Below are 16,557 nucleotides of genomic sequence, written 5' to 3' on the forward strand. Positions count from 1 at the left end.
GTCCAGTTAACAGCTCTCGGCTACAGACAACTGGGCACGAGCCCAGGAGGCAGGGCTTGGGGGCTCCTGTCCTTCCTTACTGCCTTACTTGAGCAAGACCCTTGCCTCCTCTGAGTCTCAGGACCCGCCTGCCCCACGCAGAAAGGGGACCAGATTATCTCAAAGATTAATCACAGCTGACTGTGAGTCTGAAGTTCTCTTTTCTAGGTTTGTGGCCTCTTGTACCTACCACAGGCTTCCTGTCTGAACTTCCTCTGTCCTCCCACAGCCCACGGATTCCTTTCTCTGTCAGAGGGGCCACAGAAGGCAAACTGTCCCAGGGCATGACAGAGGGATGCCGCTGTGGCTGCTGCTGCTGTGTGGAGGTGAGTGAACCGAGGGGAGAGGGAACCCCATTTGGGGGAGGCATCGAAGCTCCGAGCTGAGTCTTTTCCTCTCTCTCCAGGGCCCCTGCTTCGGGTTCTGGGCTACCAGCTGGAGCTACAGGAGTCCGTGACTGTCCAGGAGGGCTTGTGTGTCCACGTGCGCTGCAGATTTTTTTTGTCCTGGTTTAGCTTTGGATTCATCCCCATATCTTGGTTCCAGAAAGGGGCAAATGTTTACTACGATCCTCCAGTGGCCACAAACAAACCAGACAGGAAGCTGCATGAGAGGACCCAGGGCCGGTTCTTCCTCCTTGGGGACCCCCAGACCAAGGACTGCTCCCTGTACATCACAGACGTCAACATGGGGGACAGTGGGACTTACTTCTTACGTGTCGAAACACACTCATATCTATATAATATGCTTTCTCTGAATGTGACAGGTATGGGAGGGGCCCAGGGAAAGACCCCAGGGTGTGGGGCATCAGAGATGGAAAAATGAAGGTTCTGTGCCCTTTGGGGGTGGTGTGGAGTGGAGACGGGCATGACAAGACGCTGGGGCGGGCTGACAAAACACCGAGGGGCCCCAACATTGTGTCTGTCCTCACCAGCTCTGACCCACACACCTCACATCCTTACCCCGGGGACCCTGGAGTCCGGCCGCCCCGGGAACCTGAACTGCTCTGTGCCCTGGGCCTGCGAGCGGGGAATGCCCCCCATCTTCTCCTGGACGTCAGCCGCCTTCACCTCCCTGGGTCCCAGGACGCGCCTCTCCTCAGTGCTCACCCTCACCCCACGGCCCCAGGACCACGGCACCAACCTCACCTGTCAAGTGCAATTCCCTGCAGTTGGTGTGATGGTGGAAAGGACCATCCAGCTCAATGTCACCTGTGAGTGGAGGGCCAGGAGCACCCAGGTGCCTGAGGGGTGGGGCCAGGGCAGAGCTAGGCTGTGGTTTAACAGTGGGGTCTTGATAGCTAAGCGGGAAGGGAATCCCCTTATCTGTGGCCCCGGGTCCTGGGGGAACGGCCCACCACCCACTCCTCTGTCGCCATGAATGCCGAGGCAGCCTCATCCTCCTGTCCAGATGCTCCACAGAACACGGCCATCAGGATCTTCCAAGGAAACAGAATAGGTAGGAAAGAACCTCTTTTCTCCGGGGCTGGGGTGGAAACCCGGGCTCTGCCAGGACAGCCCTACTTGGCTCTCAAGCTTCTGCTGGCCAGGAACAGGCCTGAGACACATACAAGAAGCCGGACACTGAGTTCAGACAAAGGGAGCGGTGGGCCGGCCAGAGGCCTGCACAAACTTGGACTCCCTGAAGTTAATGTTTGTGCACCATATGTATCCCCTGTCTCAGCCCTCGGGCCTCCATCTGCTGGACGGTGGGGGCAGCTCCCGGGCAAACCATCCCGGTCTCGACTGCAGGCCTGCTGCCTGGACTCTGCCAGTCCCCTCCTCAGAGCGAGTGTGGACATCACAAGAGGAGAGAGTCACCGGCCTCACCCAACTCCTCTCTCCCTCTCTGCATCTCTCTCCCCCAAAGCCCTAGAGACTCTGCAAAACACCTCGAACCTTCTCATCCGGGAGGGCCAGGACCTGCGGCTGCTCTGTGCTGCTGCCGGCAACCCCCCCGCCGAGCTGAGCTGGTTCCGGGGGTCCCCTGCCCTGAATGCCACCCCCATGTACAGGACCCACATCCTGGAGCTGCCTCAAGTCGGGGCTGCCGAGGAAGGAGTCCTCACCTGCCGAGCTCAGAACTCGCTGGGCTCCCAGCACGTCTCCCTGCGTCTCTCTGTGGTCTGTGAGTGTGGGGACCCCCGGGGGGGGGATGCCCGGGGCCTGGGGAGCAGAGGCGCCGCTGACCCTGCCCCTCCCACCCCCCTGCAGGCCCCCCGCGGCTGCTCGGCCCCTCCTGCTCCTGGGAGGGCGAGGGGCTGGGCTGCACCTGCTCCGCCCATGCCCGACCGGCCCCCACCCTGCGCTGGCGGCTGGGGGAGGGGCTGGTTGAGGGGAACCACAGCGACGCCTCCTTGACCGTCACCTCCAGCTCCGAGGGGCCCTGGGCCAACAGCTCCCTGAGCCTCAGGGGGCCGCTGGGCTCCGACCTCAGACTCGGCTGCGAGGCCCGGAATGAGCACGGGGACCAGAGCACCGCCGTCCTGGTGCTGCGGCCAGGTCTGGGGGCTGTGGGGAGGTGGGGTGGGTGGGGGGTGTTACCTGAGGACTAGGAGCTTGGTCCTTGCACTACATCCCTTGCTAGGGAAGCTGCGACAAAGTCCCTCAAAAACTGGGCAGTTCAAACAATGGAGATTTACTGTCTCCCAGTTCTGGATAGAATCAAGGTGTCCACAGATCAGTTCCTTCTGAGACTGTGAGAACCTGTTCCAGCCTCCCCCTGGCTTCTGGTGTTTGCTGGCAATCTTTGATGCTCGTCAGCTTGTGCAAGCATCACCCCTTCTCCGCCTTCATGTTTCCCTGGCACCCTCTTGGGTGCGCGTCTGTGTCCCCATTTTATGAGGACACTAGTCATATTGGGTTAGGACCCACCCTAGCGATCCCATTTTAACTTGATTACCTTTGTAAAGACCCTGTTGCAAGGAAAGTCACATTGTGAGGGTGGAGGGATGTACCAGAGGGCTGGGACTTCAGCATAGGAATTTGGCAGGGGACAAAATTCAGCCCCCAAGAGCTTCAGAGAGATGGGGCTGGGGCAGGGAGGCACCTAAGGCCCCAAATGGAGCAGTTGTAGGCTTAAGATCTTTAGTCCTGAGGCTAGGGGAAGCGGCCGGTCCAGCGTGCACAGGGCAATGGAATGCCATGTGATGGGTGGCGGGGGGACACAGGATGTCATGTATTGGAACTCGAGCTTACACAGAACTCAAATTTTCTGCAGATAAGCCAGAACCCAGGGCCAGTGGCGTCCTGGGAGCCGTCGGGGGAGCGGGCATCATGACCCTGCTATTTTCTCTCTGCCTTTGTCTCATCTTCAGGTGAGAGTGGGCTCCAGGGATGGAGGGAGAGGCCTGGAGTGGAAAGGGCATGAGGTCATGGAATCTCAGAGAGCCTGAGCTAGAGGAACTCGGGCTGGTTGGAACTCCAAGAGCCAGGGAAGGAGGCTGCGTGGTGGAGTGAAGCATCCCGTAGCCAATCGGGCCAAACCTGGGTTCTCTTCCCAGCCCCTGGTCTGGCTCTTGGATTAGGGGAAGCACTTGGAGACTGGACCCACACCCACCTGCCTCCTTCTGTGCTCTTCGTGGGATGCAGGGGATGGTCTGCCCGCTGCACGCCCCAAATAACCAGGCTGAAAGTCCCGGGGCTGTTCCCTTAGAGTGAAGACCCTCAGGAAGAGAGCAGCCCAGCCAGTGCAAATCATGGATTTGAACCCAGCCGGTGACTCAGGCTCTGGGGTGAGTGACAGACCACGAGCTCCTATCCAGCCTATGCCTTTTGGAAGCCGCCCTCAGCGAATAGTCGAGCATTTCCCTTTTTAACATCCAACACTTGCTCCAGTTCCAGTTTTAAATTATTGACTCAACTGCTCTAATCCTTGTGCTTCTGATGGAGTGGGGATATAATCCGGTTGCTCGTTGGGGGGTATTTATGCCTCCTATGTCAGAGTATTGCATTCCCCTGGACTATTAGCCTTTTTCTTGTGGCATTGGTTACCCAGAAGCGTAAGGGCCCAAGCTTAGCGTGGGTGAGACCCACTGAGTAGGGAAGTGGTGACTCGAGCCCTAGGGTAGAGACTGGGGCACCCCGAAGTCACATTTTGTGCATCACTCCCCTTTTGCATCCTTCAAATCTACCACTGTCGATGGTAGATAAATATCAACCTCATTTATTATATGCACTTTACGTATAATAAAACGCACCCATTTGAATGCGAATTTTGACAAACATGTTTGCCCTGTAACCGTGTTCTCGATCAAGATGTGGAACATTTCCAGGGCACCTGAAAGGCTCAGGTGGTTAAGCGTCTGACTCTTGGTTTGGCTCAGGGCATGATCTCACAGTTCATGGGTTCGAGCCCCATGGGTTCGAGCCCCGTGCTATCAGCTGCTTGGGATTCTCTGTCTCTCTCTTTTTCTGCCCCTCCCCTGCTCTCTCTCTAGCTCGCAAAATAAATAAATAAACTAAAAAGAAATAAACCATTAAAAAAAAAGATGTAGAACATTTCCATCATGTCCCTAAATTCCTTTGTTCCCCTGCCTGGTCAGTTCAACCTTTCCAGAAATCACTGATTTTTATCACTGTGGATTACTTTTGTCCCTTCTGGGACTTTATATAAAAGGAATCATGCAGGGGCACCTGGGTGGCTCAGTCAGTCATGTGTCCGACTTTGGCTCAGGTCATGATCTTGCAGTTTGTGAGTTCTAGCCCCATGTCAGGCTCTGTGCTAACAGCTTGGAACCTGGAGCCTGGTTCGGATTCTGTGTCTTCCTCTCTCTGCCCCTCCCCTGCTCATGCTCCCTCTCTGTCTCTCAATAGTGAATAAACATTAAAAAAAACCCTAGAAACAAAAAAAGGAATCATGCAATATTTACTAATTTATCTGGTTTCTATCACTTCATGAAAAGACACAAAAATCCTAAACATGTATTCCTTCCATAACAGAGCACCATTCATCAAAATAAGTATACTTGAAAACTGACAGAACAGCAAGGAGAAATAGACATACTGGCAATCGTAGCTGATGATTTCAAACTCTTCTCTCCGTAACTGGTAGAACAAGTACACACAAAATCTTTTTTTTAAGTTTATTTATTTACTTCAAAAGGGAGGGAGAGCACAAGCAGGGGAGGGGCAGAGAGAGAGAGAGAGAGAGGGAGAGAGAGAATCCCAAGCAAGCTCCATGCTGTCAGCACAGAGCCCAACATGGGGCTCGAGCCCATGAACTGTGAGATCCTGACCTGAGCCGAAACCAAGAGTTGGACGCTTAACTGACTGAGCCACCCAGGTGCGCCCCCCCCCCCGCCCCATATCATTTTAAAAGTTTAGTTTACGTAATTCCCTGTCTTGTTTCTCCTTGGTGGATCTTGGGGAACGGAACCCTTAACATGAGCTAAATCCCCATCTTGTCGTGAATCACGACATATATCTTCCATTTCTTTACCTTCAAATTCTCAATTTTTTTCCTTTAAGCGAACGTCTCTTGTAGTCAGTACAGTATAGTGGTTCAAAGCATGGACTCGAGCTGGGCTCCTGCATTCAAATCCCATCTTTCCCTACGGACAAACTGGGTGACCTTGGGCAAGTGGCACACACCTCCGTTTATTTTTGGTGACATGGGAATGTTAAGAGTATAGAGGGTAGTTACAAGAAGTGTCTAGAACAGTAGCTGGCACGGAGTAAGCACAGCATTCATTACTACAGTCAGAGTCGTTACCTCCTCTAGCAAATAAGTCCTAAGAGCGGTTTGTTTTATAGCTATTGTTTTATTCCCTCTTGTGTCCCCAGAGACCAGAGAAATGCCCAACAGTTTCCTCTTAATCCGAGAATTACTTCTCGTTTTGCCTCTCTCAGCGCCTGTGTGAGGGCTTTTTTCTTTTTTTTTTTTTCTTAAGCTTATTTATTTATTTTTGAGAGAGAAAGAGAGCTAGAGCTTGCAAGTGGGGGAAGAGCATAGAGAGAGGGAGAGAGTGAATCCCAAGCAGCCTCTGCGCTGTCAGCAAGGAGCCAGATGCAAGGCTCGAACTCACAAACTTCGAGATCATGACCTGAGCCGAAACCAAGAGCTGGACGCCCAACCGACTGAGTAACCCAGGCGCCCCTGTGAGAACTTGTTTCTTGCTGCTGTCGCCTGAGGGTGTCACGGGCAGGGAGCAGGTGTGGGCGAGGGTGTCTGGTTGCCATCTTGACTGCGGGAACTGACCTCTGCTCCACCTTCTAGAGCTTGTCCAGAAACGGGATATGTCATCCCTGCCTTGCTTCATATTTCTAAATGTCTCCTAACCCAGATGTAGAACTTGGAACGTATTTGTTTTCTATTTGTTTAGTAATTGCCTCTCCTGGGAAACCATAAGCTGTGTGGTACCAGGAACTGTTATCTGCTTTCTTTGTCACCCCACGCACTGCACCTCACACACTGGCTGGACAAAGGACGGGACTATCATTGGAAAGAATTGGTTTTGAGTCCTGGCTCAGTGGTGCCTTTATTTTATTTTATTTTATTTTATTTTATTTTATTTTATTTTATTTTACTTTATTTTGAGAGAGTGATCAGGGGAAGGGCAGAGAGAGAGAGGGAGGGAAAGAATCTTAAGCAGGCTCTGTGCTGAGCACAAAGCCTGCTGACACTGGGTTCCATCTCAAGACCCTGAGATCATGACCTGAGCCCAAATCAAGATCCGATGCTTAACTGACTGAGCCACCCAGGAGCCCCAGTGGTGCATTTATATAGATAGGTGTCTTTAGGACAATGTATGTATATAATCTCTCTTAGCCTTGGTTTTACTATTTGTGTGATGAATGTGATAATAATATCTTCTCCCAGCCTTTAAAAAAAAAAAAAAGTAGGGACACCTGGGTGGCCCAGTTGGTTAAGCACCTGACTTTGACTTTGGTTCAGGTTGTGGTCTCACAGGTCATGGGTTCAAGCCCCTCACTGAGCTCTCTGCTGTCGGTGTGGAGCCCACTGTTCCCTTCTGTCTCTGCCCCTCCCCTGCTCTCATTCCCTCAAAACTAAATACATTAAAAAAAAAAACAAAAAAATTTTAAAAACGTAATGCAGTTAAGATAAACACCGACTAAGGGCTGGCCAACCTTAATTATTAAACATTCAAAAATAAATGAATGGGTGAATGATAAAAGTTCCATCAGGGCCCTTCCCCTTCTGGCCCTTGGCTGCTTTCTCCCAGACCCTGCTGACTGGCTCCAAATTCCTCCTCTTCCTTCCACTCAGGCGCATCGGCACCGGGTCTGGACAGACATCCCTGCAGACCCCCCAGCTCCTGCTGGGACTAGCCCCATTTCAGGAGAAGAACAGGAACTCCACTATGCTTTCCTCCGATTTCCCAAGCTGAAGCCTCGGGAACAGGAAGGCATCAACACCGAGTACTCAGAGATCAAGACATACAAGTGAGGAATTGTTTGTCTCATAGTTCTGGAGCCTGGAAGTCTGAGATCACGTGTCAGCAGAGGTCTCTCTCCTTGGCTTGTAGATGGCCGTCTTCTCCCTGTCAACTTACCTGGTCTTCCCTCTGTGTGTCCGTGTCTCAATTTCTTCTTCTTTTTATTTTTTTAAACATTTTTTAACGTGTTTTTTCTTTTTGAGAGAGAGAGTGCAAGCAGGGGAGAGGCAGAGAGAGAGAGAGAAGGACAGAGGATTCAAAGCAGGTTCTGCTGATAGCACAGAGCCCAGTGCAGGGCTCCAACTCACGAACCATGAGATCATGACCAGAGCTGAAGTCAGAGGCTCAACCAACTGAGCCACCCAGGTGCCCCTCAATTTCTTCTTCTGAAAAAAAAATTTTTTTAACGTTTATTTATTTTTGGGAGAGACAGAGACAGAGTGTGAACAGGGGAGGGGCAGAGAGAGGGAGACGTGGAATCTGAAACAGGCTCCAGGCTCCGAGCCATCAGCACAGAGCCTGATGCGGGGCTCGAACTCATAAGCCATGAGATCATGACCTGAGCCGAAGTCGGACGCTTAACCGACTGAGCCACCCAGGAGCCCCAATTTCTTCTTCTTATAAGGACGCCACATATACTGGATTAGGGCCCACCCTAGCGACCTCATTTTATCTGAAATTGTTCCTTTAAAGACCCTACTCCTGTAGTCACTTTGAGAGTCCTGGTCGTATCCCTTCTGCCAATTCCTTCTAGTTTCCTAGTGTCCTGGTGTCTTGTCCAGCTTCCCACTGGACAGTAAGTAGTGTGTCCTGGCCGGTCAAATTCCCCCCCTATCTCTTCTCAGAAGAGAATGGACTTCTCCCTATGTGTTTGGAGAATGCAAGGCAACATAAGTTAATGAAAGACTGCCTCCCCATGTTTAGATATTGGAGTGATGAGGCGGGTAAGGCGCCCCTGAAATGTCAGGATTCAGGGGCGCCTGGGTGGCTCAGTCAGTTGAGCGTCCAACTCTTATTTCGGTTCAGGTCATGATCTCACAGTTTCATCAGTTTGAGCCCCATGTCGGGCTCTGCACTGGAGTCTGCTTGGGATTCTCTCTCTCTCTCTCTCTCTCTGCCCCTCTCCCCTGCTTGTGCATCCCCTCTCTCTCAAATAAAATAAAAATTAATTAAAAAAAATAAAATGTAGGGGCGCCTGGGTGGCTCAGTCGGTTGAGCGTCCGACTTCAGCTCAGGTCATGATCTCACAGTCTGTGAGTTCGAGTCCCGCATCAGGTTCTGTGCTGACAGCTCGGAGCCTGGAGCCTGCTTTGGATTCTCTGTCTCCCTCTCTCTCTGCCCCTCCCCTGCTCACAGTCTATCTCTCTCTGTCTCTCAAAAATGAATAAATGTTAAAAAAATTATAAAAATAAATAAAAATAAAATAAAATAAAATAAAATAAAATAAAATAAAACGTAGGGGTTCCTAGATGGCCCAGTTGGTTAAGCTTCCAACATTGACTTAGGTTGTGATCTCACGGTTCATGAATTCAAGCCCCGTATCAGGCTCTGTGCTGGCAGGGCAGAGCCCGCTTGGGATTCACTCTCCCTCTCTCCCTGCCCCGCCCTGCATGGTATCTCTCTCTCTCTTCCTCTCAAAATAAATAAGTAAACTTAAAAAAATAAAATGGAAAGATTCAGAAAGGTTGAAATGACAAGATGTCGAAAGAGATACCACGCACCATGCAAGCACGAAACAAAAGAAAGCTGGTGTTGGTGTCCTAAAATCAGATGAATGAGTCTTTGAGGCAAAAGGCATCAAGAATGGGCACTTAGTAGGGCGCCTGCGTGGCTCAGTCAGTTTAGCGTCCTACTTGTGCTCAGGTCATGATCTCAAGGTTCGTGAGTTCCAGCCTGCTTCAGATCCTCTGCCCCCCTCTCTCTCTGCCCCTCCCCCTCTCGTGCGGGCACCCTCTCTCTCAAAAATAAATAAACATTCAGGGCGCCTGGGTGGCTCAGTCGGTTGAGCGGCCGACTTCGGCTCAGGTCACGATCTCACGGTCCGTGAGTTCGAGCCCCGCGTCAGGCTCTGGGCTGATGGCTCAGAGCCTGGAGCCTGTTTCAGATTCTGTGTCTCCCTCTCTCTCTGCCCCTCCCCCGTTCATGCTCTGTCTCTCTCTGTCTCAAAAATAAATAAACATTAAAATAAATAAATAAATAAATAAATAAACATTAAAAACAATGGGCACTTCATAAAGATCAAAGGCTTAATTCACACACACCCCAAATATACAAGTGTAATATGTAGGCATCTACAAATGGAATTTTGAAACACACAAAGCACAAATAATCACAGAATTACAGTTACTTGTCACAGAGAGCTCCAGGTGCTGGACACTTACTGTTTTACAGTGACTCTTGAGGCCGTGCCCAGGGCTAGTGTGTGACCTCGTGAGCAGGGAAGGGATGCCCACCACGTGGATTCCGAGGGAGGGAGGACAGTGGGCCTCCTCACACCCCCTTCTAGCCTCCCCCATCTCCCAGGTCCTGATACCGCCCCCCCCCCCCCACCGCCCCACCGGCAGCACTGACTTCTACAGACATGTACGGCCTGTGATTCAGGTGGTCTGGCCCAAAGGAAGGAACCCTTTTTCACTTTGCAAAAAAATGACCCCAGAAGGGAGGGGCATTGGCAGGAAGGCGGGAGATGGGGCTCGAGCCCTGCACAGGGTGTGAATTTGGGCGAGGCTCTCACCCTCTCTGGCCTCTAGGCCCAGGGTCCCCAGCAGTGGAGATGCGGTGGTGGATGGCTGATTCCCAAGGGCTGTCCCGGCCCTGACAGCGTCTGCGTGCGAGGTTCCTTCTCTGACGAGGGCCACTGTTCTGACATCACTGTCACCTTCCTGTCGGGGCCTCCTCTCAGTCTTGCAGCTCTTAGCTTCTGAGAGACAGACCCGGAGAAACAGGCTCCCCGGGGACCCGGCACCTCCAAGCCCAGACATGCTTCTGCTGCTGTTGGCCCTGCTCTGGGGGAGAGAGGGGGCCGAGGGCCAGAGGGGGGCCGGGAGGGGGCCACAGGGGGATTACTGGCTGCAAGTGCAGGACGCAAAGGGGCAGGAGGGCCTGTGTGTGCGAGTGTCCTGCAGATGCTTCTATCCCCGGGAAGGCTGGTCTGAGTCTACCCCAGCTCTCGGCTACTGGTTCCGGAAAGGGGCCGGTGTACAACAGGATGTTCTAGTGGCCACAAACAACCCAGATGGAAAAGTGCGGCAGGAGTCCCAGGGCCGATTCCGCCTCCTCGGAAACCCCCAGGACTACGACTGCTCCCTGGACATCAGAGATGTACGGAGAGGGGACTCGGGGACATATGTCTTCAGGGTGGAGAGAGGGCCTTCTGTGAGATATACTTACACACGTGACCAGCTCTCCGTGCGTGTGACAGGTAAGGAGCAGATTGTGGGAGAAGCCACAGGGGAAGGTTGGGGGTCTCAGGACAACCCGGGAGGGGTTGGGGGTAATGCATGTTGGGGCTCAGAGGCAGGGGCTGGACCAAAGCTTGAGGCTTCTCTCAAGGCTGCACCTCAGACCCTCCTCCTGATCCCCGTGTCTCCCCATCTCCCCCCAGCCCTGACCCAGACACCTGACATCCTTATCTCGGGGACCCTGGAGTCTGGACGCCCCAGTAACCTGACCTGCTCTGTGCCCTGGGCCTGTGAGTGGGGCACGCCCCCCATCTTCTCCTGGACGTCAGCGGCCCTTGCCTCCCTGGGCCCCAAGACCCACCTCTCCTCTGTGCTCACCCTCACCCCACAGCTGCAAGACCACGGCACCGACCTCACCTGTCAGGTGACCTTGCCTGGGACCGGAGTGACCACAATGAGGACCATTCACCTCAACGTGTCCTGTGAGAACCGGGCCAGGGCCACCCGGATCCCTGATGGGGTCCTGAGGGCAGTTGGCTGGGGGGTCAGGGCCTGGGACATTGGGTGTTGGGTCCTGGCATGTGGGCTGGGAGGGGGTCAGGAGGATCTCCACCCTCTTCCCATTTATGCAGCTCCCGTGGGGACTGAGGGCCAATGTCCACCAGCCCTCTCCGTTGACGCCAATCTGCCATGTCTTTCTGTCCCAGATTCTCCGTGGAACTTGACCGTCGCTGTCTTCCAAGAAAACGGCATAGGTAGGATAGGGGCTCCTCCTAGGGTGCAGGGAGCAAAGGCAGGGCCGGGTCCCTCGTGTGGGTCCCCCAGGGGCCCTCCCCCTCCCCGGCCCCCATGGCCCTGTGAGCAGCTGTCCCCTCCCCCCTGTTATCAGGAGAGCAAGAACAGGGCGACACTCACCCGGCAGAACTGCCCCTTATCATGCACCTCCGGACGCCCTCACCTTTTATTTTCCTACCAACCATTTATCTGAGTACTTTTGAACAGCTAATCTATTCACACGGACACGTATTCAAAACGCACAGCAAAGTCGGCCTCAGATGTCCAGTTCCCTCCCGGAAAGTGTCTCGTGTGCAGAGAATGCTCTGAGCCTCAGTGTGTTTGCTAAGGATCTAAGGGGCCCTTTGCCGTCAGTAACACAGACTGTCCTCCTTCTGCTCTGTGACTGCGCAGTATTCCTTCACGTGGGCGGGTTCTGCTTCTGCGTGCGCCTTCCACTAACGGCACATCACGGCGTTCATTTTATTCTATTAACGGAAACGCTGCAATCGGTAATCTCGTACTCGTACCCACTTTCTCAGGTGTGTGTCTATGCCTTTGGGATAAATTCCTGAAAGGTAAGTAGCTGGGTCACGTGTTCAATTTTTTTCTTATTGAGGCATAACAACTTGACATATAACAACTTATTAGTTTCAGGTGTGTAACGGCACGATTGGATATTTGTATATGTTGCAAAATGATCGCCTTGGTAAAACTGGGAACATCATCGTACATAGTTACAATTTTTTTTTCTTGTTTTGAGGGCTTCAAGATCTATTCTCTCGGCAACTTTCTAATATGCAACGCGGTATTGTTAACTATAATCACCTTGTGCATTACATCCCCAGGATTTATTTATTTTATAACTGGAAGTTTTTACCTTTATAAAAAACCTTTAATGTTTATTTTATGTTATTTTTAAAAAAACGTTTAATGGTTATTTATTTTTGAGAGAAAAAGAGAGACAGAATGCAAGTAGTGGAGGGGCCGAGAGAGAGGGAGACACAGAATCCGAAGCAGGCTCCGGGCTCTGAGCTGTCAGCACAGAGCCTGATGCAGGGCTCAAACTCACGAGCTGTGAGATCATGACCTGAGCCGAAGTCAGACGCTTAACTGACTGAGCCACCCGGGCACCCCAGTTTGTACCTTTTTAAAATGTTTATTTATTTATTGGGGGTGGGGGAAGGGAGGGGCAGACAAAGAGGGAGAGGGAGAGAATCCCAAGCAGGCTCCAAGCTGTCAGCTCAGAGCCAGATGTGGGGCTCGAACGCACAAATTTCGAGATCATGACCTGAACCCAAGTCAGTGGCTTAACCAACAGAGCCGCCCAGGTGCCACCCCCCCACCACCACTTTGAGTTTGTAAAAATAAACTGTCTGCCTTTCCTCCTGTGGTGTCCTCTCTGAAGGCCCTCCTCTATCCTACACTCCTTAGCGCCGATTCGGTAGGTCCTCTTAGATTTTCTTTGGACATGTTCTGTCCTTGGTTGTCTTTGCACTCTCTGTTCCTCCTTCTTGCCGTGCCCTTCCCAGCCCTGTCATCATTTTGCCGCCCCTGCTTGCCTCTCACACTTGACTTCAGAAGCTGCCTCCTCCAGGAGGCCCTCCTGGATCTGCCAGTCTCATTTACATTGCCAGCTCCAAGGCTGCCCAGCCCAGTGTCCCCACCACCTCAACATGAGTCAGGTGGTGTTGGGATCTCCTGTTCCTGGGTCCTTGTTCCCCACCAGACCATGAGTTTCTAAGAGTAAGACCCCTTGGGGTACCTGGGTGGCTCAGTCGGTTAAGTGTCCGACTTCGGCTGGGGTTATGATCTCACGGTTCGTGAGTTCAAGCCTCGCTTCGGGCTCAGTGCTGACAGCTCAGAGCCTGGAGCCCGCTTCAGATTCTGTGTCTCCCTCTCTCTAGCTGCCCTTCCCCCCACCTCATGCTCTGTCTCTCTCTGTCTCTCAAAACTAAATAAATGTAAAAAAAAAAAATGTAAGACTAAGTCCCCTTGGAGATGACTTGTTAAGTCAGTAAACAAGTGTCAAGTGGAAATCCGAAGAAAGGACAGAGTTTCCTGGGTCAGTGTGGGTCCTGATGGAAGGACGCGGCATTTAGGGCAGGAATGACCACGTGCACGGGTGTCCTGAAGGCCCAGGACCCTCTGCCTGTGCTTCCTGGGGCCTGAATCCGGCCAGACAGAGTCCATCCGGGCAGAGATAAAGCTATGTCAGAGATAAAGTGCACAGAAAGAAGGGGCCTGAGCAGCCTCTGGGCTTATGCTCAGTGCCTCTCCCTGGATCCCTCTCCCAAAGGGAGACGCCCAGAGTCTCGATCTCCATCCATGTCTGTGTGTCTGAGTCTGCCCCTCTCTGCTGGTGTCCACCTGTATCAATTTCTTTGTCTCTCTGACCCTCAGTCTCTTTTTCTCCGCCACCACAGCCCTTGGAGAATGGCTCGTCTCTTTCAGTCCTGGAGGACCAGTCCCTGCGCCTGGTCTGTGTCAACAGCAACCCCCCCAGTCAGGCTGAGCTGGGCCCCGGGGAGCTGACCCTGTGCTCCTCGAAGCCCTGGAACCCTGGGGTGCTGGAGCTGCCTCGGGCACAGGAGAGAGATGAAGGGGAATACACCTGCTGAGCTCGGAGTGCGGTGGGCTCCCAGCACGCCTCCCTGAGCCTCTCTCTGCAGGGTGAGTGTCCAGGGGCTGCACAGTGGACCCTAACCCCTCAATGCCATTTGGCTCACTGGTCCCCGAGCAGGCAGCCCCAGAGCCCGCTGTCCAGCTGCTGGAAGGCCAGGGCACGGGGTAGCGTGCGGCTCAGGCACATGGGGTGCCACAGCGGTGACGCAGGGGGGCCTGGGGGACCGATGTCCAGAGACCAGCCGGGAGCAGAGGACACGGTGTAGCAGTCAAGCTCATGAATGCACGAATCCATCCTCCTTCGCCTCATCGTCCTCGTGTGAGCACTGCCCCAGGGGGAGGGGAGGCCTGAGGAGGGTGGGGATTGTGGCCGAGTCCCAGAACCAGCGCAGGAGGGACTGAACAGGTCCGAGGGCAGGGCAGGGGGGAGGCTGACCAGGTGTGAGGATTCCACAGTGTCCAGGACGGGACGGGCTGCGCCTGCTGTGCTCACGGCCGTCTACGGGGCCGACCTGCACTCTCCCACCTCGTCTGCCCTCCAGCCCCTTAACTGGGAACCGCAGTGAATCAGTTGGCCCTGCATTCCCAGGACCAGACCGAAAGGCCCCGGTGTCTTCTCTCAGACTGAGATTCCTCAGGAAGGAGAAGCCAGGCCTGCAGGGGGCGTGGAGGAGGCCAACACCACGCCCAGTTAATCCCTCAGGTGAGTGATGTGGGCAGCTCACCACCCAACATCCCACCATCACCTCCTCCAGGATGGCCCCGGGATTGCTTCACTCAGCACAGCCGAGGTTGAGCTGCCACGTTCCTCTTGAACCTTCTTCTCCGCTGGGATTCCCTCACATGGCTGGCACGGTCTCATCTCTAAGGTCAGAACCGGGGTGTGGTTCTCCACCGTGACCTCCCTCTGTTCTGCCTGGTCCACTACATCACCTGGTCTTGTCCATCCTTCCTCTAAGCTCATCCTAGCTCCCGTCTCCTCCCCATCCTGACCCTGCTTGTTCCTGCAGACTCCTCTTTTCCCGGGGCCTCTAACGCACCTGTCTCTTGCCTCCCCCTCCGTCCTCAACACTGAGTCTCGGGACACCATTATCATCCACTTTCTCCACAGTATGAAGACCTAGGATTCCTCTCCACAGTCCAAACTGAGGGGCAAACAGGCTAGATTTGAAGACCTGATGTGGTCTCTTTCCCACTGAACTCTCCACCCAGGTCCCTACCTCTCCCTGCATCTTACAACGTCTCCACACCCAGCCGGGTTAGGGTTTTCCTGACTCTGAGGCTTTGCCTATGCTGTTCCTTCTCCTGAAATGCCGTTCCCTCCCCATTCCTGCCTCTCCAAGCCCTAATTACCTTCAGGATCAGTCTTAAATGCCACTCACCTGTGTGTGTATGTGTGCATATGTGTGGTTGTATGGTTTTGAGTGGAAGAGTGATAGCCAGTCATTTACTCATAGACTTATTTTTAAAAAATATTTGTTTCTTTTTTTTTAAAGTTTATTTACTTATTTTGAGAGAGAGTGGGAGAGAGCACAAGCAGGGGAGGGCAGAGAGAAGGAAAGACAGAATCCCAAGCAGGCTCCACGCCATCAGCGCAAAACCCGATGCGGGGCTCGAACTCACCAACTGTGAGATCATGACCCGAGCCAAGATCAGGAGTTGGAGGCTTAACCAAGGAGCCCCACTCATAGACTCGTCCGGCAAGTATCGTTGAACACCTGCTATGTGCCAGCACTTTCATGGGTGCCAGGGTACAACCATGAACACAACTTCAAAATCTCTGTCATCCAAAGGACTTGAGTTGGGGCGCCTGGGGGGCTCAGTCGGTTGAGCATCCGACTCCAGCTCAGGTCATGCTCTTGCTCGTCCCCAGTTCAAGCCCCACCTGGGGCTCTGTGCTGACAGCTCAGAGCCTGGAGCCTGTTTCTGATTTTGTGTCTCCCCCTCTTTCTCTGCCCCTCATCCACTCACACTCTGTCTCTGTCTCTCAAAAATAAATACACATTAAAAAAATTTTCAAAGGACTGGAATAGACACTTCGGCAAAGAAGATACACAAACCCCCAAGGAGCCCATGAAAAAAATAATCAACATCATTAGTCACTAGCGAGATGCAAGTCTAAACCACATCTGTTAGGACAGATGTTCTACTTAAAAGAAGAAAGAAGGAACCCAGTGTTGGCAAAGATGTGGACACATGGGAACCCATGCACATGGTTTGCAGGAATGAAAAATGGTGCAGCCTTGTGGAAAACTCTTTGGACTTTCCTTCAAGAGTTAAACACGGGGGCACCGGGGTGGGCTCATTCAGTCAGTCGAGTGT

At 53.0% G+C, this 16,557-nt stretch overlaps 2 protein-coding genes across 4 annotated transcripts; both read left to right on the forward strand.

Annotated features, from left to right (window-relative positions):
• Positions 1-285: 285 nt before the first annotated feature.
• Positions 286-7,526, forward strand: LOC122208782 (sialic acid-binding Ig-like lectin 5). 2 transcript variants are annotated; one of them, XM_042920218.1, is made up of 9 exons: positions 286-365; positions 446-805; positions 974-1,252; positions 1,450-1,497; positions 1,909-2,166; positions 2,253-2,540; positions 3,259-3,355; positions 3,694-3,772; positions 7,267-7,526. In XM_042920218.1, exons 1-9 carry the CDS (start codon positions 335-337, stop codon positions 7,444-7,446), a joined length of 1,620 nt encoding a protein of 539 aa, XP_042776152.1. In that variant the 5' UTR covers positions 286-334; the 3' UTR covers positions 7,447-7,526. The 2 variants fall into 2 exon arrangements, with proteins under 2 accessions (XP_042776152.1, XP_042776153.1); XM_042920219.1 differs by lacking the exon at positions 1,450-1,497.
• Positions 7,527-9,999: 2,473 nt separating this feature from the next.
• On the forward strand, positions 10,000-12,484 carry LOC122207802 (sialic acid-binding Ig-like lectin 8). 2 transcript variants are annotated; one of them, XM_042917996.1, is made up of 3 exons: positions 10,000-10,856; positions 11,040-11,318; positions 11,469-12,484. In XM_042917996.1, exons 1-3 carry the CDS (start codon positions 10,415-10,417, stop codon positions 11,822-11,824), a joined length of 1,077 nt encoding a protein of 358 aa, XP_042773930.1. In that variant the 5' UTR covers positions 10,000-10,414; the 3' UTR covers positions 11,825-12,484. The 2 variants fall into 2 exon arrangements, with proteins under 2 accessions (XP_042773930.1, XP_042773931.1); XM_042917997.1 differs by having other exon boundaries at positions 10,001-10,856; positions 11,544-12,155.
• Positions 12,485-16,557: the final 4,073 nt, after the last annotated feature.

This window comes from Panthera leo, chromosome E2 (assembly GCF_018350215.1).
Source record: "Panthera leo isolate Ple1 chromosome E2, P.leo_Ple1_pat1.1, whole genome shotgun sequence".
Classification (NCBI taxonomy): Eukaryota; Metazoa; Chordata; class Mammalia; order Carnivora; family Felidae; genus Panthera; species Panthera leo.